General features: G+C 55.0%; 1 protein-coding gene across 2 annotated transcripts in view; it reads left to right on the top strand.

Moving 5' to 3' along the window:
* MAPRE3 (microtubule associated protein RP/EB family member 3) overlaps window positions 1–14,938 on the top strand; it is a 28,467-nt gene extending 13,529 nt beyond the window's left edge. Inside the window, exons 2-7 of one of the 2 annotated variants that reach the window (XM_028725325.2) lie at window positions 7,088–7,215; window positions 7,406–7,551; window positions 8,513–8,669; window positions 11,642–11,793; window positions 13,476–13,628; window positions 13,775–14,938. In XM_028725325.2, coding sequence (XP_028581158.1) covers window positions 7,095–7,215; window positions 7,406–7,551; window positions 8,513–8,669; window positions 11,642–11,793; window positions 13,476–13,628; window positions 13,775–13,843 — 798 coding nt within the window. In that variant the 5' untranslated portion in view covers window positions 7,088–7,094 and the 3' untranslated portion in view covers window positions 13,844–14,938. Of the gene's footprint in view, window positions 1–7,087; window positions 7,216–7,405; window positions 7,552–8,512; window positions 8,715–11,641; window positions 11,794–13,475; window positions 13,629–13,774 lie in introns of both variants that reach the window. The other variant, XM_028725324.2, reaches the window with a different exon arrangement.
* Window positions 14,939–16,850: the final 1,912 nt, after the last annotated feature.

Raw genomic sequence — 16,850 nt, 5'->3', positions numbered from 1 at the left:
GTACAAGGCGTGCCATTTTCCTTGACCCAAAAGGACACGGCGCGTTGTGGGCTGGGCCGTGTGCTCTGCATGTTGAAAGGCCCACTTGCTGGCAAAGGCCTCTTCTCTGCCAAAGGCTCTGGAGGCTTCTGGGCTGGAGAGACAAAGGTGCCATCTTGTGTTTCAGGGAGCCTGGAAGGGCAATTAGGTCAGAGGGGCAGAGTGTCCTGCCTTGTGAAGAAAGCGAAGCTCTACAGAGCTGGACTGGGAAATCCATAGCCCCCCCCCCCCAAGTTGCTGTGGGATTCCCATCAGCTCCAGTCAGCATGGCCGGGGTGGGTGGGAGTTGTCCATCCCTGTAACATCAGGATGCCCTGCTGTTTACCTACCGCTGCTTCAGGGGTAAGGGGGGGGGCAAGCAGCCTTTGCTTCTCCGCAGGTCAGGCATCATTTTGGAAAGGCAGCCCTTTTGGCCAGGTCTCTTGACTTGCACAGCAGATAAAGCAAGGGGACCCTCCAACAGCAACCAAACAATACAGCGCTTCCTTGGAGGGATGCTCCTGGCCCCTGGGGCGCCGAGCTGAGCCTTAGAGGAAGCCATATCACAAGGTGTGCTGTGATAATTTCACATGCTGCAGAATAAGTAACTCGGGAGTTTTTTCAGTAGCCGAGAGTAGCTGAACTGAAATGCCCGACTAGGGGGAAGACTGAGAAAGTGCAAGTCAGGGCAGTTTAAGGGCTACATTTTATTTGGGAAGTGGGAAGGATGGTGGCAAGGTGTTTGGGTGGGAGCATATTTTTTAAAGTTTTTAAAAGTTAAGTCTATAGCAATGATGAATAGTTCCATAGCATTGGCAGCAATGCCCAGGGGAGCTTTGACTTCCGCAGGTGACTTAGAATCACAGCGTTGTAGAGATGGAAGGGACCCTGAGAGTCATGTGACCAACCCCCTGCAATGTAGGAAGATGCAGAACATCCCATATGCGGATTGAACCTGCAACCTTGGTGTCACCAGACCATGTTCTAACCAGCTGAGCCATCCAGCTTCTTCTAAAGAAGATGCCAGCTCTGTCCCCCTTCCCCCTGTGGTTTTTCACTGGTGGGTGTGTGAGAGAGAGATGCTCTTTATCACAGGGATCCTGACAAGGTCTTCCCAGCTCTGGATCAGTCTTTGGCCAGCCCTGGTGTCGTCTGACTGGGGCTTTGTGTGTCCACTTTCCCCCAGACAGTCCTGCTCTTGCAAATGCTCCAGATCTCTTGTTCTGGGGTGATGGTGGCTCTGCTTCTCTTCCCCAACCCATTGCAGCTTGGGGGGGGGGCGGGAATCAGGGACCAAAGGGTGTCATGAGGTTCCTTGGGAGATTTCCTTTGGCGGGCTTCCCCACTGGAGCATTGGCTACTGCATCCTAATTCCCGCCCTCAGGGGAGAGAATTCCCACCACCAGGCCAAACAGCTTCCCAGTCCAGGCTGATGTGTTAAATGCTTCGCTGGGAGCCTGTGGCTTGGCTCACTTATTCGAGTCATAGGCCAGTGGGTGGAATGGCTTCCCTGTTTTGCAGAGCATGAGTGCTTGTCTCCCCACATCACTTGGTCATGGGGCGTGAGGCGGATCCTCCAGTTCTCTCAATGTGCCTCTTGCTGGCCCTGCTAGAAGCTTCTTGGGCAAGCGAGGGCAATTCTCCTGGCCCCACTCAGAAGGGGTCCTGGGGGGGCAGAGGTTCTCCCTGCCTTGCCCTGCATCGCAATCTGCTTCTTTAATCCCCCCTCCAGGCGGCGGGTGGGTGAGGAGCCCTCCCATCTGGCAAATGGCACCCAAAGTCCCGCCATATGTATGCTGGCATCCCTTGCAGCTGCCCAAGGGAGCTGATTGCCTGATGGCCTAGTTTGTCCGCCCGCCCTGTGGCCAGGAGGGAGCGTGTCCCAGGATCCGAAGAAAAAGGCTCAGCTGGAGCAGAGTCTGCCCCATGGGGCTCTGTGGGAAGAGGGGCAGGCACTTATGGAACGGAGGCCAGGATCGCTCCACCCCAAAACACCGGGGAGACGGCGCTCCTTGGGGCAGCCAAACACAAAGCAGTGGGGTGGCTGCAGGAGGTTCCCGACAGATGCACCCCCCCTCCTAATCCTGACTTTCATTGTTGGCCGTGCATTAAGCACTCAATCTCTTGCCGGCAAAAGTGAAAGCAGATTTAGCCCCTTAATCTGATCTGTTCAGCCCAGCTGCCCCCCCAGTTCCTGACTTTGGTGGGTGCGGAGGGGGGGACGTTCAAGAGCCAGCAGCGAGATGGGCCCTGGGGCTTCTGTTACAAAGTCATAGAATGACAGAATCACAGAACTGTTGAGTTGGAAGGGACCACAAGGGTCATCTAGTCCAACCCCCTGCAGTGCAGGAATCTTGTGGGACTCGAACCCACAACCATGAGATAAAGCGTCTTGTGCTCTGCTGACGGAGCTATCCCAGCTGAGCTACGTGTTGCTGGGCTGAGGCCTCTGGAATCAGCCTAGACCGGACAGTCCTGGGGGGGGGGGCACTGGTACAACTGCGTGGGCAAAGGGTTTATGGTGTGTAGGTCACAAAACCTGCAGGAGGTTTTCATAGGTCCCTTCCCTGATTGGGAGATGACAGGAAGATCCCATTGCAGGATCACATTCATCCAGAGCTTTACCAGCTGCACTGGCTCCCGGTGGAGTCCAGGGTCAGGTTTAAGGTGCTGGTTTTGACCTTTAAAGCCCTCTGCGGCCTAGGACCCTCGTACCTACGGGACCGCCTCTCCTGGTATGTCCCACGGAGGACCTTACGGTCTTCAAATAAAAACATCTTGGAGATCCCGGGCCACAAGGAGGTTAGGCTGGCCTCAACCAGAGTCAGGGCCTTTTCGGCTGTGGCCCCGATCTGGTGGAACGCTCTGTCCCAAGAGACCAGAGCCCTGCGGAACTTGACATCTTTCCACAGGGCCTGCAAGACGGAGCTGTTCCGCCTGGCCTTTGGTTTGGACTCAGTCTGACCGTTAGGTTTCCCTCCCCTTATGGTCTTGATTTATCGGCTACTTTAAAATGAGGCTGCATTTTAAATTGCATTTTAACCTGTATTTTAAATTGTCCCCTCCCCTTATTATGTTTTTATTGTAATTTTACTGGTGTTTACTGGCCAGGGAGGGCAGGGTATAAATAAAGATTTATTTATTTATTTATTGTTGTGGTTGTGGTTGTTGTTGTGGCAGTTGCAGGTGATGCAGCCCCTTCAGTCTGCCTTGCCTGTGTTGCTCTGCCTGCTTTTGGTTCGGGGTGGTGGTGGTCGTTGCTTTCCATTTTTGCCCAGGACTTAGATAGGGAGGAGGTTGGGGAGTCTGTTCTGTATAACACTTTTACCCAGGTTTAGAAACTGAGGCAGGAGAGCTAGGAGCTGAAGGGCACCTTAAACCTAGCTTATGGGCGCCACAAAAGTGCGCTTTTTTATAACAAGAACACAAAGCTGAAAATGAACAAACTGCAGCTAAAATCTTATATTCATTTTTAACATGGTCCAGTCCTCATCTGAAGACTGGAAAAAGGAAAGCCATATTTCCCCTGGGGAGGCAGAAAAAGGTCCTCCTTTCCTTCCAGCAGTGGCAGTTTGAATCTGAAATCTTAGGCACAGCACTATGCCCAGAGCTCAGAAACTGCTCGCATTAATGAAATTCCCTCTTGCAAAACACACCTAGAACAAGGGGAATTTTGAACGCTTCTTTTATTCCCTCCTCCAGTTAGGATTGGCACTGTGTAATAGAATAAAATGTAAAACAAACGTTCAGGCAAGGAGGGCTGGGAGAGGGAGGGATCTATTCAGCCAAGGTGGTTCCTTCTAGGTCATGGGTAGGCAAACTAAGGCCTGGGGGCCGAATCCAGCCCAATTGCCTTCTCAGTCTGGCCCGCGGACGGTCTGGGAATCCGTGTGTTTTTACATGAGTAGAATGTGTGCTTTTATTGAAAATGCATCTCTGGGTTATTTGTGGGGCATAGGAATTCGTTCACCTCCCCCCCAAAAAATATAGTCCGGCCCCCCACAAGGTCTGAGGGACAGTGGACCGGCCCCCTGCTGACCCCTGTTCTAGGGCCCTATTTCTTCCAGTACCTGGACTCAAAGGTGTTTTCCTCAGCATTCTGTCTGATTTCCTGCCGCTCCCAGAGGCAGCGTGGTGCCATCTTGGTCAGAGGCTCCCCACGCACAAAGGCCCGATGCCCAGATTTAGCAGGCCTGCAGGGAGGTCAAGGGATAAGCCAATTTACCTGGGCAGCATAAAAAGCTTGGAGAAGGCGTTGGACGGTGCAAGGGAGCCCAGGCAGCGCTGCTTCCCTGGGAAATCAGGCTCTGTCATGCATCTTGGAACGTGACCCAACTTTGTGACGTGCGCAGCGTCTCAACCGGTCAAGCCCAAGCTAGTGGGCACCTGCCTGCCCTGTCGCTCTGTTAACGGCCTCTGACGCTGGGGTGGAATTTGGGGATCAGGACCCAGAATTAAAGGAGCCTCTGGATGCAGCCCCAGGAATCAAGCCAGCCTCTCTTCCGCCATGCCAAGCCTGCTTTCTTGGGTGCTCATTCGGGGGCGGGATTAGGATGGGAGGAGCCAGCAGCCCTTAAGCGGCTTATCAGCTGTTAAATGAAACTCCCTGGAAAGGGGGGGGGGGGTTGGAGGTTGTGAGGCAGGCCTTTCCTGCTGAATTCCTCTGGCCAAGCACCACCTTCAGGCGGGCCATGCCCCTTCCCTCGCCTTATTGACCAAACTGATGAAGAGGGTGCTTGCTAAAGGCCAGGTTGGTGCCAGTCCTGGGTGAGGCCCCGCCCAGGGGTGCCCCTTCCATGAGCCAAAGCATTGGAGTTGGGCTGGCAGAGGAGAAGCTGGGCTGACCCACGGGGCCCCCTCTGCCCAGAAGAAGCCACCTCTCTCCAGCCCAATGGGACTTCTTGGGGGGGCAGTGGGGGGCGTCCTTTGGCACCCCTGCTTCCATTTGCTCTCCTCACAGCTTCAGGCAGCAGAGGGGCTTTCCTTGGGGCATGGAGGGTTGGCGTCAGACCCACCAGATTTTGGCCCTGGAGCCTTCTGGGGCTATGTCTCTTTGGGGCTTCCCTGGACAGGCTGTGGTGGGAGAGGGGCTTTTGTCCTTGTGCCTTGGGGGAAAGGGGAGGCTGGACTGGGTGAGCCTTTGGGGTGATCCCGCAGCCACCCGGCTCTTCTGAGGTCCTCCCCAGTCCATTCAGCTGCCCCATAGGCATTATTATTGTCTCTGCCAGCTCCCCTCAGGGAAACAGCCCTGAAGCCAAGCAGCGCTCTGAGGCAGGAGGTCCAGCTTTCTGCCTGGCAGTGCTTCTCCTGCAACGCAGTTCCCTCTCCTGGCAGAGGGAGGTGGTCCTGAGCAGTGCCCCCACCTCTTGCATCAGATCAGTCTTCCTCCTTGGGGGGATCCTGGGGGCAGAGTTCCTGGCTTGCTGACCCCATCCAGGCGCCCTCCCGGCTTGGAGGGGGACCGAGTGGGGCTCCAGCCCTTTGTCCTTCCTGGCACCAGAGGCTGGCTGCTCTGTCTGTGCCCTCTCTGCTTTGGGGTTCCAGAGGGCATGAGGGGAGGCCTACTTTCTCATCATCCCCTGTGTGCCTAGAGATGGTGTCAGCCCTGCCTCCTGATTGGCTGAGGAGGCGGGAGGTGGGGCTTTATGACATGCCTGGGAGTTTGCCAGCCCCCTTCCTAGGGCAGCCCTCCCTGAACCGCGTGGCCAGTGGGGCTGGTGCTGGCGCTGGCCCAGACACCTGTCCAGGTGAAAGGGGGGCTTTGTCCAGTGACCCCTCACTTGCGCCCATCCCTCTCCTCCTTGCCTGTCCCCCCCCCATGTGCAGTGGCCAGTGTGATGCCCCCTGGTGGCGCAGGGGATGCCTGCAGGCAGCGGAGCGGGGCCTGGCAGGGGCCTGCAAGTGCGTCTCCCACTTGCTGCCCTGCAGAAGCAGCTTCCTTTGCAAAAGGCAGAGAGGACTGTCTCTCACTGGGAGGGCCGAGGGCGAGTCTGACACGCACAGCTTGCTCTGGGGCCCCTGGACTTAGTGGCAACGCTGCTGCCTTTGTGGGCTCCCATCCTCCTTTTGTGCCTTTGTGCTCAATTGCTGCAAAGTTTTGGGCATCTTCTCCCTGCCCCTTTGAAAAGATGCCGCTGGGGAAAGCTGAAGTCTGACTCTATCCTGGCCAGGGGAAGCCTTTGCCTGGGTGCAGGCTCAGCCACCGTGGAGCCCCTTGGACAAACCAGAGGGGAGGGGCTGGGCTGCGTGCAGGTGGGGGCCAGGGAGTCTCCTGCTGGGGTGGGGGAGGAGCTCTGGTAATGCCCCTCCACCCCACCTGTCTGGGAGCTGGGGGGTGCAGCAGCTACTATTTGGTGATGCTCCTGAATTAGTTTCTTTTTCTGCTCCTCCACCCCATTTTCTCTGGTGCAAGGATGAGGCTGATTGAGTGGAATGGAAGTGAACCCTGTCCGTTTCGCCTTGGGATGGGCTTTAGTCAGGCTTGTCCGAAACCCCCAGTGTGATTTGTTCTGCAAAGCGGGGGGGGGGGGGGGACCTCCTGCCTCTGGGCCAGATTTGGCCCACGAAGCCTTCCCCTTATTGCTGGAGTATTTTACACCTGTCTCATGGTTCTGTCATCTGCTGCCAGGAAGTTACAGCTCCAATACTTTCCCCAAACCACACCAGACATCGCTTGTGGCATCCGGTGTGGGGCAGGGAGAGACCTGGCTGGCTGACTGGACTTCAGTCCCCCTTGGTCCCTCCTCCCTCTCATGGGTCAACCCACTGCCCGCCCGTCTCTGCAATCACCTGACATCAGGTGACAGATGGAGGTGGGCCCTGGCCACCTTTCAAATGTGGTTTCTGCAGGGGGCGGAGATGGAGATTTGGCCTGTCAGGCCAACCAGGTTTGCTGCCCTTGCCATAGAGCAACAGGGGCTGAGGCTTCATGGCGGAACATGTGTTTGGTGCTCTGAGGCCTTGGGCTCAGTCCTGGGCACCTGAGGCCTTGCCTTTGGGGCAGGGCTTGGAACCGCTTTCCTTCCGTAAGCTCCCTGGCGAATAACACCTCCCTCCCTTCTTCCTGCAGTTGGGGCATGGCCGTCAATGTATATTCCACTTCTGTGACGAGCGAGAACCTGAGTCGCCATGACATGCTTGCATGGGTCAACGACTCCCTGCAGCTCAACTACACCAAGATCGAGCAGCTGTGCTCAGGTACTGGGCAGCGGGGGGGGGGGGCAGAAGGGGCGGCAATGGGGTGGTGCAGCCCTGGCAGTGCGGGTAGCCTTGAACCGTCAGTAGTTTGGGGCGTAGGGACAAGCAGGGGCCTTGACTGCTGTGCTGGGGTCCAGAGACTGTGAGTCTGCGTGGAAGAAGCCAATTTCTGTGCCCTTTCCCTTGGCAGGGGCTGCCTATTGCCAGTTCATGGACATGCTGTTTCCAGGCTGCATCCACCTAAGGAAGGTGAAGTTCCAGGCCAAGCTGGAGCACGAGTTCATCCACAACTTCAAGGTGCTACAGGCTGCCTTCAAGAAAATGGGTGTGGACAAGGTGGGTCTCTGGAAGGCAGGAGGCGTGGGAGGGGGCTTGCCTTGGGCTCCCACTGGCGTGGCCCTGGAGCTGGGTGTCAGGGCTGGAGGCAGAGGTCTACGAGAAGCCTTGGGCTCCAGTCGGCAGCCTTGGCTCCGTTTCCCAGAGGCTGGGCACCTTTGGCTTGCATGTGGGATTTTTGTCCGTATGAATAAAGACCATGGGTTTGACCAACAACGTTTGTAGTGTTCCCAAAGCAAAGGAAGGATTGGACTCTGATTAACGAGGCTTAGCCAGCAAGACTCTGGGAGGAGTGCGTATAATAATAATTCCTGTCCACCCCTCGGCCCAGGTCATTTTATTCACAAAAGAACTTTATACACAGTGTTTGTAAGAACCAATCAGATTTCCTCTGAGCATTTCAACAAACCCCATGTGGGACAAAGTTAAAAGTTAAAACTACAAAGAGCTAATTTGAGCATGCAGACATATCTGAGAGTAAATAAAAGAGGACTAGAGAAGGAATGCATTCAGCAAAACCCCGGAGGTCATAAACAAGCAGTAAACATGAGGGGAAGGATGGCAAGGAAGACAGGTATCTTTATCACCTTCATGTGAAACTGTTTCCTGGTCCTAAGATTAACAAAACCAAGGAAGGGTATATCAAAGAAGCTACCTACTATCTTTGTGACCCAGGATGCCTGGTGAACAACTGGCCTGTGTTTAGAATGCTTCTATGTGCCTGTCAGGCAGAGAAATAGGACAGAGACGCAGAGGCGTGGATTGAGCAGAAATCATATCAGAATGGCTCACCCTGTCAACGCAAGGCTTTCATTGCTGACACAAGTGGCTTGCTCCATATTTTTTATAATTCCTCATCGCAATCCCACCTGATCACTACAAACGTTTTTGGCTCTGAGGTTCTGTGAGTGACCAGGTATCTCTTACTGATCTCCTTCCCTCTCTTCTGGACTTGTTGCAGATCATCTCAGTGGAGAGGTTGGTGAAGGGGAAGTTCCAGGACAACTTTGAGTTCATTCAGTGGTTTAAGAAATTCTTTGACGCCAACTACGATGGGAAGGAGTATAACCCGCTACTGGCGAGGCAAGGCCAGGAGGTGGCGCCTTCTCCAAACCCAGGTGATCAGATCTTCAACAAACTCAAGAAACCCATTGGCACTGCAGGTAATGTCGCTAGAGCCAGCGGGCACCCCAGGATCCGGCCTCCAGCATGACCGTGGCACCCCGGCACCCAGCTTGGCAGCTCCTGGGGCACCGGGGGGAGGGCGGAAGGAGAGCCCACCTCCCTTGGCGTGGGAGGCAGGATCCTGCTGTGCAGCCTAGGGACCCGGGAAGCCGCCTTATCCCGAGTCAGACCCGCTGGTCTGTGCTGGGAGGAATTCTAGGCAGGGAGCCCGTCCCCAGCCCTGCCCAGGATTGAACCAGAGGCGGGTCTGAACGGAGGGGGAGCAAACAGGGTCCTCTGGGCATTCCAGATCCAACCAACTCAGATTCCAGGTGACCTTAGAAAAGAGCGTGATTGAGAAACTTGCCAGCAGGCCTGTGAAATGTAGCCAGCAGGCACTGTTCTGGCAAAGGGGTTTTCTGCTCGTAAAAGTCGACGATACGAACATAACCAGTGTGCACTGACTTATTAAAGAGAGTGAGTTGCAACCATTTCTCATAAGGGGGGTCTCCAGACCCCTCAGCAGTCCTGGCTCCCCTTCCGCAGACGTGCTGGACGCAGCATGGCGGAAGAGTAGCTTTGCTTCTTCCTGGACCAGGGCTTTCCTCTTCTGTTAGCGCAGCCTAACACTGCATTAGCCTCCGGGGTCCGCGTAGCCCTGTGGGTCGGTCGTGCCAGCAGGGCTCAGCCTGCTTCCTCCCGAGGAAACGACCCCTCTCAGCTTGCCGCTGTGCTTAAGCGAATGGGGCCTGGCTGCTCTGCATGCTGCAACCTGTCTCACACAGGAATCTCTGTGGAATCTGGCTGCTCTTCTCGGAAGACGTTCAGAGCCGCCTTTGCCTTTGGGGGTGGGGGCTGTGGCGCCCAGGTCTGGCCTGCTCAGAGCTGCTCTTCCCCCTCCTCAGAAGCTTGCACAGCACAGCCCTTCCTGTTCTCCCTTTGGAGTGAGCCACGCATGCCCATTTCCCAGAGGAGGCAGGTTGAGGGTGGTGGCTGCTGCAAAGCCACACGATGCCCTGCCCTCGTAGGCTCAGAGCTGGCTGGGTCTGGGGGCTCCTCAGTCCTCGCCTGTCCCATGTTTCCCTTCTCTGCTTCCCGGGAGGCTGGAAGAGGTTTGTGTGCCCAAGGCTGCTCAGGGAACCCCACAGCTTTTTAGAGGGGATTGGTGTGGCGTTCCCAAAGCAAAGGAAGGATTAGACTCTGATTAATAAAATAAACACAGAGGCTTGACCAGCAAGACTCTGGGAGGAGTGCGTATAATAATAATTCCTGTCCACCCTCTGGCCCAGGTCGTTTTATTCACAAAAGAACTTTTTACACAGTGTTCGTAAGAACCAATCAGATTTCCTCTGAGCATTTCAAAAACCCCATGTGGGGACAAAGTTAAAAGTTAAAACTACAAAGAGCTACAAAAGTTAAAAGTTAAAACTACAAAAACTACAAATTTCCTACTTGAGCATGCATATGTAATTCAGAGTAAATAATAGAGGAAGCAAAGAGGAATGCTTTTAGGAAACTCTGGAGGTCCTAAACAGCAGTAAACAGGAAAGGAAGGACAGGTAGTATTTACTATCTCCTTGTGAACGATTAACAAACTACATCAAAGCTACCTTCTAGCTTTATGACCCAGGATGCCTGATGCAGCAGCCGGCAACTGGCCTGTGTCCTAGAATGCTTATAGGTGCCTGTCAGGCAGAGAGAAAGCAAATGGCAGAGATGCGGAGGCCTGTGGGATTCGATTAGAAACCACTGTCAATGACTCAAACCCAGTCAAGGCAATGCTTTCATCGCGGACACAATGGCTTGCTTCATTTTTCATAATTCCTCATAGCAATCCCCCCTGACCACCACACTCTGGATATTTGCACTCCTACAGATTGGAACCTGGGTGGCAGCACCCAGAGCCCGCTTCCTCTCCACCTTTCAAGGCCTGTTAGTGGAGATGCCCCCCTGTCCAGGGCCTGGTCTCCCCCTGGCCTTTTCCGGACGAAGGGACCCTGACGAGGGGTGATAGAAGAAGTCCCCCTGCTCCCCAGCCACCCTCCCTGAGCCAGGAAGGGGATACCTAAGTCACAAAATGGAACACACACACACACACACACACACACACACACACAGAAGCTCTGGGTGAGCAGGCTGTGGAGCCCAGAGGGTGGCAGAGGGTTGGCCTGATCTTGGTTGCAGCAACCAGCTTCCTTCGTGCTGGAGTTTCCGCTTGAGGGGGACAGAAGGGCCCCCCCCCAGGTGAATCGCAGGCCCCAGGTGAATGGGGTGAGCTCCGGCATTGATGTGATGAGTCCAGAGAGGAGCCCAGAAAGAGGGGGGGGGAGTCCCCAAGGCCGCCCTGCATGGCTCTCCCTAGCGGGGCTCGCTTGCTTTGCTCTGCGGTGGCAGCAACACCCGCTGGGGGGCTGGCTGGGGGCACGGCTCTTCCCTGCATGTGTGTAGCTTGACGCTGCTGCCCTGTGATGGTGGGCATGGCGGGAGGGAAAGCCTCTCTGCTCTGGGGTGGGGGGAGAGAATTATTTGTCCTTGGCTCCCAGGGAGGCAGGAGGAAGGGGGACCCAGAACCAGCCCCCCTGCCAAGCTGTCACTTTCTGCAGTGGTGCAGAGCACCCATGGGAGCTGGATTTCAGCCAGTCCCTCCACCCACACTCTGCACCCTAAGTGGCCATCTCTCCTTCCTTCCTTCCTTCCTTCCTTCCTTCCTTCCTTCCTTCCTTCCTTCCTTCCTTCCTCCATCCCTTCCTCCCTTCCTCCCTCCTCTCTCCCCCTGTCCAATCCACCTCTGGGGCTCCAGCTGCACACGGTCTTCTTGCAGGCCTCACTCAGGCACACGCCCTGGCAGAAGCAGACGGGGCTGATTGCCAGGAGACTCCTGAGTAACTTCCATTTCTCTTTCTCTCTCTCTGGCTTCTTTGCACAGTCCCACAGCGAACCTCCCCCACAGGCCCCAAGAACTTGCAGAATCCGGCCCGGCTGAACGTCGCTCCCAGCAATATTGTACGGAAAAACCCTCCCCTGGCCCGGAATGGGGGCAGCGAAGCAGATGCCCAAATCCTGGAGCTTAACCAGCAGGTATGGGGCAGGGAAGGGGATGCGGGTGGCGCTGTGGGTTAAACCACTGAGCCTAGGGCTTGCCGATCAGAAGGTTGGCGGTTCGAATCCCCGCGACGGGGTGAGCTCCTGTTGCTCTGTCCCTGCTCCTGACAACCTAGCAGTTCGAAAGCACATCAAAGTGCAAGTAGATAAATAGGTACCGCTCCGGCGGGAAGGTAAACGGCTTTTCCATGCGCTGCTCTGGTTCTCCAACAGCGGCTTAGTCATGCTGGCCACATGACCCAGAAGCTGTACGCCGGCTCCCTCGGCCAGTAAAGCGAGATGAGCGCCACAACCCCAGAGTCGGCCACGACTGGACCTAATGGTCAGGGGTCCCTTTACATTTACATTTACCTTGATGGGGCAGCAGGGGTTTGAGCTTTGCAGAGGCTCCTTTTCCTGACTTGGATATTGGGGGGCCTGTTACTGTCAATCCAAACCAGGTCAATGAATGCTCACCAGTTACCCCACTCTAAAGAGCAGGTCAAGGGACCGTGCAGCCACCTGGGTCAGGCCTGTGATGCCCTGAAGCAGCCCCTTGGCTGTTGTCCTGAGCTGGACTCACCCAGGTGGTCTCGGCAGCGCCTGCCTCTTCCTTCCAGCAGCTGGGAAAGGGGCCATGCAGCCTCCCTCTCCGTTTGGCCCCGTGGCTCTTGGGGCCCGGGGGAAGCCAAAGCAAGCTGCCTCCAGAGTGCTGCTTTAAGGCAGGGAGAGAGTCTCGAGACAGGAGGTGTGGAGAATTGGCTCTGGCGGGAGGCGCATCCTTAGATGCCGGGAGAGCAAAGATGTCTCTGGCAAGTGAGCCAGGATCCCTCAGGGTTCACTGGCCCAAAGAGAGGTGGGGAGGGAGGCTGAAAGAACCAGGCAGAGGGTCTTCTTGGCAGTGGCACCCTCCCTGTGGAACGCCCTCCCATCAGATATCGAGATAAATAACTATAAAACTTTTAGAAGACATCTGAAGGCAGCCCTGAATCGGGAAGTTTTTCAATGTTTGATATTTTATTGCATTTTTATGTGTTGGAAGTTGCCCAGAGTGGCTGAGCAACCCAGCCCAGGTGGGCAGGATATAAAAATTGGGGGGGGGGGAGAGAAGAACCTAAGCAGAGGCTGCTGGGTCAGGCCAAAGGGGGCCCATCTAGGACTCACTTTGGCCAAGCAGGGTTGACACCCCCTTGTCTGAGGCTGACCCTGTGGGACAAAAGGCAGAGAGCCTTCTCAGTAGTGGTGCCCTCCCTGTGGAATGCCCTCCCTTCAGATGTCAAGGAGATAAAGAATTGCACAACTTTGAGAAGACATCTGAAGGCAGCCCTGTATCGGGAGGTTTTTGACGCTTGATGTTTTATGTTTTTAGATATGCTATAAGCCGCCCAGAGTGGCTGGGGAAACCCAGCCAGATGGGTGGGGTATTATTATTATTATTATTATTATTATTATTATTATTATTGTGTGAACTTTTTGAAACCCACCTGTGTGAGTGTCTGGGGAAGAAGAGCAGCCCTTTCTCTTCCCTTCGCTGCCTCCCCAGAGCAAAGGGCATCTCCCCGCAAGGTCTGCGCAGGCCCTGCCCTTGGCCTTGTTCTCGGCTGTGGCAGGAGGTGCTTCTGGGGTTGGCTCCCCCTTGCCGGCCCTGGCTCACCTTGCCCGTTCTCTCCCCGGGGCAGTTGGTGGACCTGAAGCTGACGGTGGACGGGCTGGAGAAGGAGCGCGACTTCTACTTCAGCAAACTGCGGGACATTGAGCTGATCTGCCAGGAGCACGAGAGCGAGAACAGCCCCATCATCTCAGGCATCATCGGCATCCTGTATGCCACGGAGGTGGGTGCCAGCCGGGGGCGGCAGCTGCCCGTGCCCCAGCCCTGGCCGCCGCCGCTGCTGCTCTAGGAGGGAGGTGGGAGCCTGGCGGGTGGGGGGAGCCCACCTGGCCCCGCCTGTGTCTCACTCTCTCTCCCCGGTCCTTGCAGGAAGGCTTTGCCCCCCCAGAGGACGAGGAGCTGGACGAGCAGCACCCAGAGGACCAGGACGAATACTAGCTGGGCCCCCGCCCTTGTGCGCTTGCTCGCTGCCCCACCATGACCGACCGCCCCACACTCCTCACAGGCCATGGACATTTACGGTTTTGCATTGTACAGCCTCCTCCTGCACAGTCACACATTATAACAGGTTTCTACCGACCCAAGAGGCCCGCGGTGCTTTCTGTGCGTTCCGCAGATCCCGTGGGAAGCCCACGACTACCTGGTAAACAAGCGTCCCTAGAGAGAGGAGACCAGCGCTGTAAATAGGCCTGCGGTGGGGCAGGATGCTGGGTCCGGTGCCCCGGGCTCTGGGCCCCCCGCCCCGCTCCCATCCCACCCCATCTTCCTTATTTATTGAATAATTTTATTCTTTCTCCAGTTGTCTTGGGTGTGAGCGCTCCCCATCCCTTGTATTATATTGAGAGACAAATTCTTTGTATATTTTTCCGTACTGGATTTCACTTGCACTTTGCCTGTTGTGTTTGTGCGGAGCCAAGCTCTGGCACCCCCTCCCGGCTCGGGGGAGTTTTGGGGGTGTGCGAGCCGGGGGGGGCCAAGCCCAGCACTGGAGGCTTGCTAATTTGGGGGTGGGGTGGGTGGGAGGAGGGGAGGGCTTGGACTTGGAATATTTATTTATTGGGGTTACTTTAATGAGGCTGCTGAGAATGTGGCTTTTCCAGCTGCTCTGTCTGACATATCAGGTGGGTTGAGGGCAGGAGAACTTCATAGATGGCTCCCTTCCTCTGCCAGGAGCTTCATGGGGGGGGGGGGTGACCCGGGGACATGGCAGCCTTGCAGTTGGGAAGAGAAGGGTGGACAGGAGCTCTCCCCCCAACCCCCAGAACCATCTGTTTCTCATAAACATCTCTTTGGTTTGAGTTCCACCTCTTGCCCTTGGGACGCCCACCATTGGGAGGGGCTCAGGGCTTTGCCCGCTCCCCTCAGTTGTGGCCCCCCAAGGTTTTAGTTCATGCTGTTTTGACAAGATTGCCACACAAACTCTGCCTTGGCCTGTTCCTCGTTTTGCATTGCCTGTTTGATCACAGACACCGGTGTGCAATGCCTGCATCTGTGTTGCGTTTTATTTAAAATAAAAGTTGTGTGGTTCGAGAACTTGTCTGCTGCCTCTGTGCCATGGAGTCCTGCCTGTGCTCCAGTCTGCAGGCCTCGCCCCCCACCCCAAAGGGGCCGTCCACACAGCGTGGGGCTAATCCCTTTCATGGTTACTCTTGTGGCTGGGGGCAGTTTTGGCTTTCTTATAGAGCCCAGGTTTTATTAAGGCTCTTCACAACACAATGAAACAAACAAAACAATTTTTAAACTGAAAAGAGAAAGAGAAAGAAGAAAAGGAGTTAGAAAACTATACGGTTGTTGGGATGCGTCCGGGGAGATGGGGGCATTTGGCAGGCTACCAGCCGGCAACCAGGCGAACTCCGATTCTCAGAACAGCATCAATCAGCGACACAAGCCTCAGAGACCTTTAGAGACTTGGCATGCTCTTATCAACAGAATGAATAACTTCTCACAACGGAAGTGGCGGACAGAGACATACGTAAGCATTATTTACAGGCGTTTATTCAGCATAGTTCAGGAACAAAAAACATGTCTGCTTCCCTTCATGTCCAAGCAAAACGCAATACAGCAAAAGCAATATACAACGGAAGTTCCCAGCAGACTGTGCTGGAAATATAAACAGGCATGTGACACACAACAGTCACGCCTGTTCCTTTGAAGGTGGAACGGAACTGTATCCTAACATAAGGTCCCCTCTCACTGATATAGCCTAACTTTTATCCCATACAGGGAAGGGTTCGCCCTCCCAGCTCTCACCTGGGGGCAACCCTTTCTTCCCCCAGTCTCGCCCCCCCCCCCCCGGAAATCTCCCCTTCCCTGCCTCTCATACGGGGTCCTTCTCCAGCTTTCCATCATCTTCACCTGTATGCAATTCTTACCTAAATACATTGAGAGTATTAAAAGGAAGTAATAAAATAACAGGAAGAAAGAGAAAAACGAAAGTGATGGATAAGAGCAAAGGAATAAGAACAATAACAATAAAACAAAGAGATGAATAAAAGTGACTTCCAGCTCTCCGCCTGTCAGTCGTAGCTGCAAGATTCCTCCCGATAATCCCATGGGGTGTCCAGTTCTTCCTCTCACTGCCAGCTGAGTTTTCCCAGGGTTCAATCCAGGCATCTCACGACCATTCCTTATCCTTTTCATCCAAGAGTGCTTCTCCCAGCTTCAGTGGGTGGGGGGAGCCAGTCCCTGCCAGGTGCCTCCGCCAAGGCTGACCCTGCTTCGGAGCCCAGAGCGGGGGCTTCTGCACACAGGAACCAGGAAGGCCACCTCCCCCCACCCCACCCATTTCCTCTGTGGCTTGGAGGTAAAGCGGCTGACCCAACGTGGAGGCGGAGGGGTTCGCCAAGACGCAAGAAGTTCTTGTAGGCAAAAAGTACAGCAGCTGAATGAGGTGGGGCCTGACAAACTGGATTACAGGAATTCAAAAGGACTCCTCTTTGGGTCTCTCGATGAATTGCAACCCTAGCATTTTACAAGCACTCTGTGTTAGTGGAATAGAAGCATGGGCATGGGGGGGTGGGGGGCTTTCAAGGGGAAGACCAGCTGTGCTGCCCTGGTACTTTAAGAGTCAACACACACTTGCCGTTTGTGTCAGTGCACACCCCTCTTTGTATTCTTGGCTTGGGTTCCATGCAGGTTTTCCAGCAGATCACAGAGAAGGTCTCTTTTCCACCTGACTTGTTTCTTAGAAGAGGGGCTCCCAAAGCAGTGGTCCAAGAGCTTCATCCGGGTGGTCTGTGCTCTGTCTGCAAAAATACAATAAAAAACCATAAAGCACCTTGCACAACACATTGCAAAATACTCCCTCATTGCAAGAAGTGAGGTTACAGGGAACCAGACAGAGGGCCTTCTCGGTGGTGGCACCCGCCCTGTGGAACGCCCTCCCTTCAGATGTGAAGGAAATAAGCAGCTATCCTATTTTTAAAAGACATCTGAAGGCAGCCCT

Source organism: Podarcis muralis, chromosome 3 (assembly GCF_964188315.1).
Source record: "Podarcis muralis chromosome 3, rPodMur119.hap1.1, whole genome shotgun sequence".
NCBI lineage: Eukaryota > Metazoa > Chordata > Lepidosauria > Squamata > Lacertidae > Podarcis > Podarcis muralis.
This window is presented reverse-complemented; position numbering and strand designations above follow the sequence as displayed.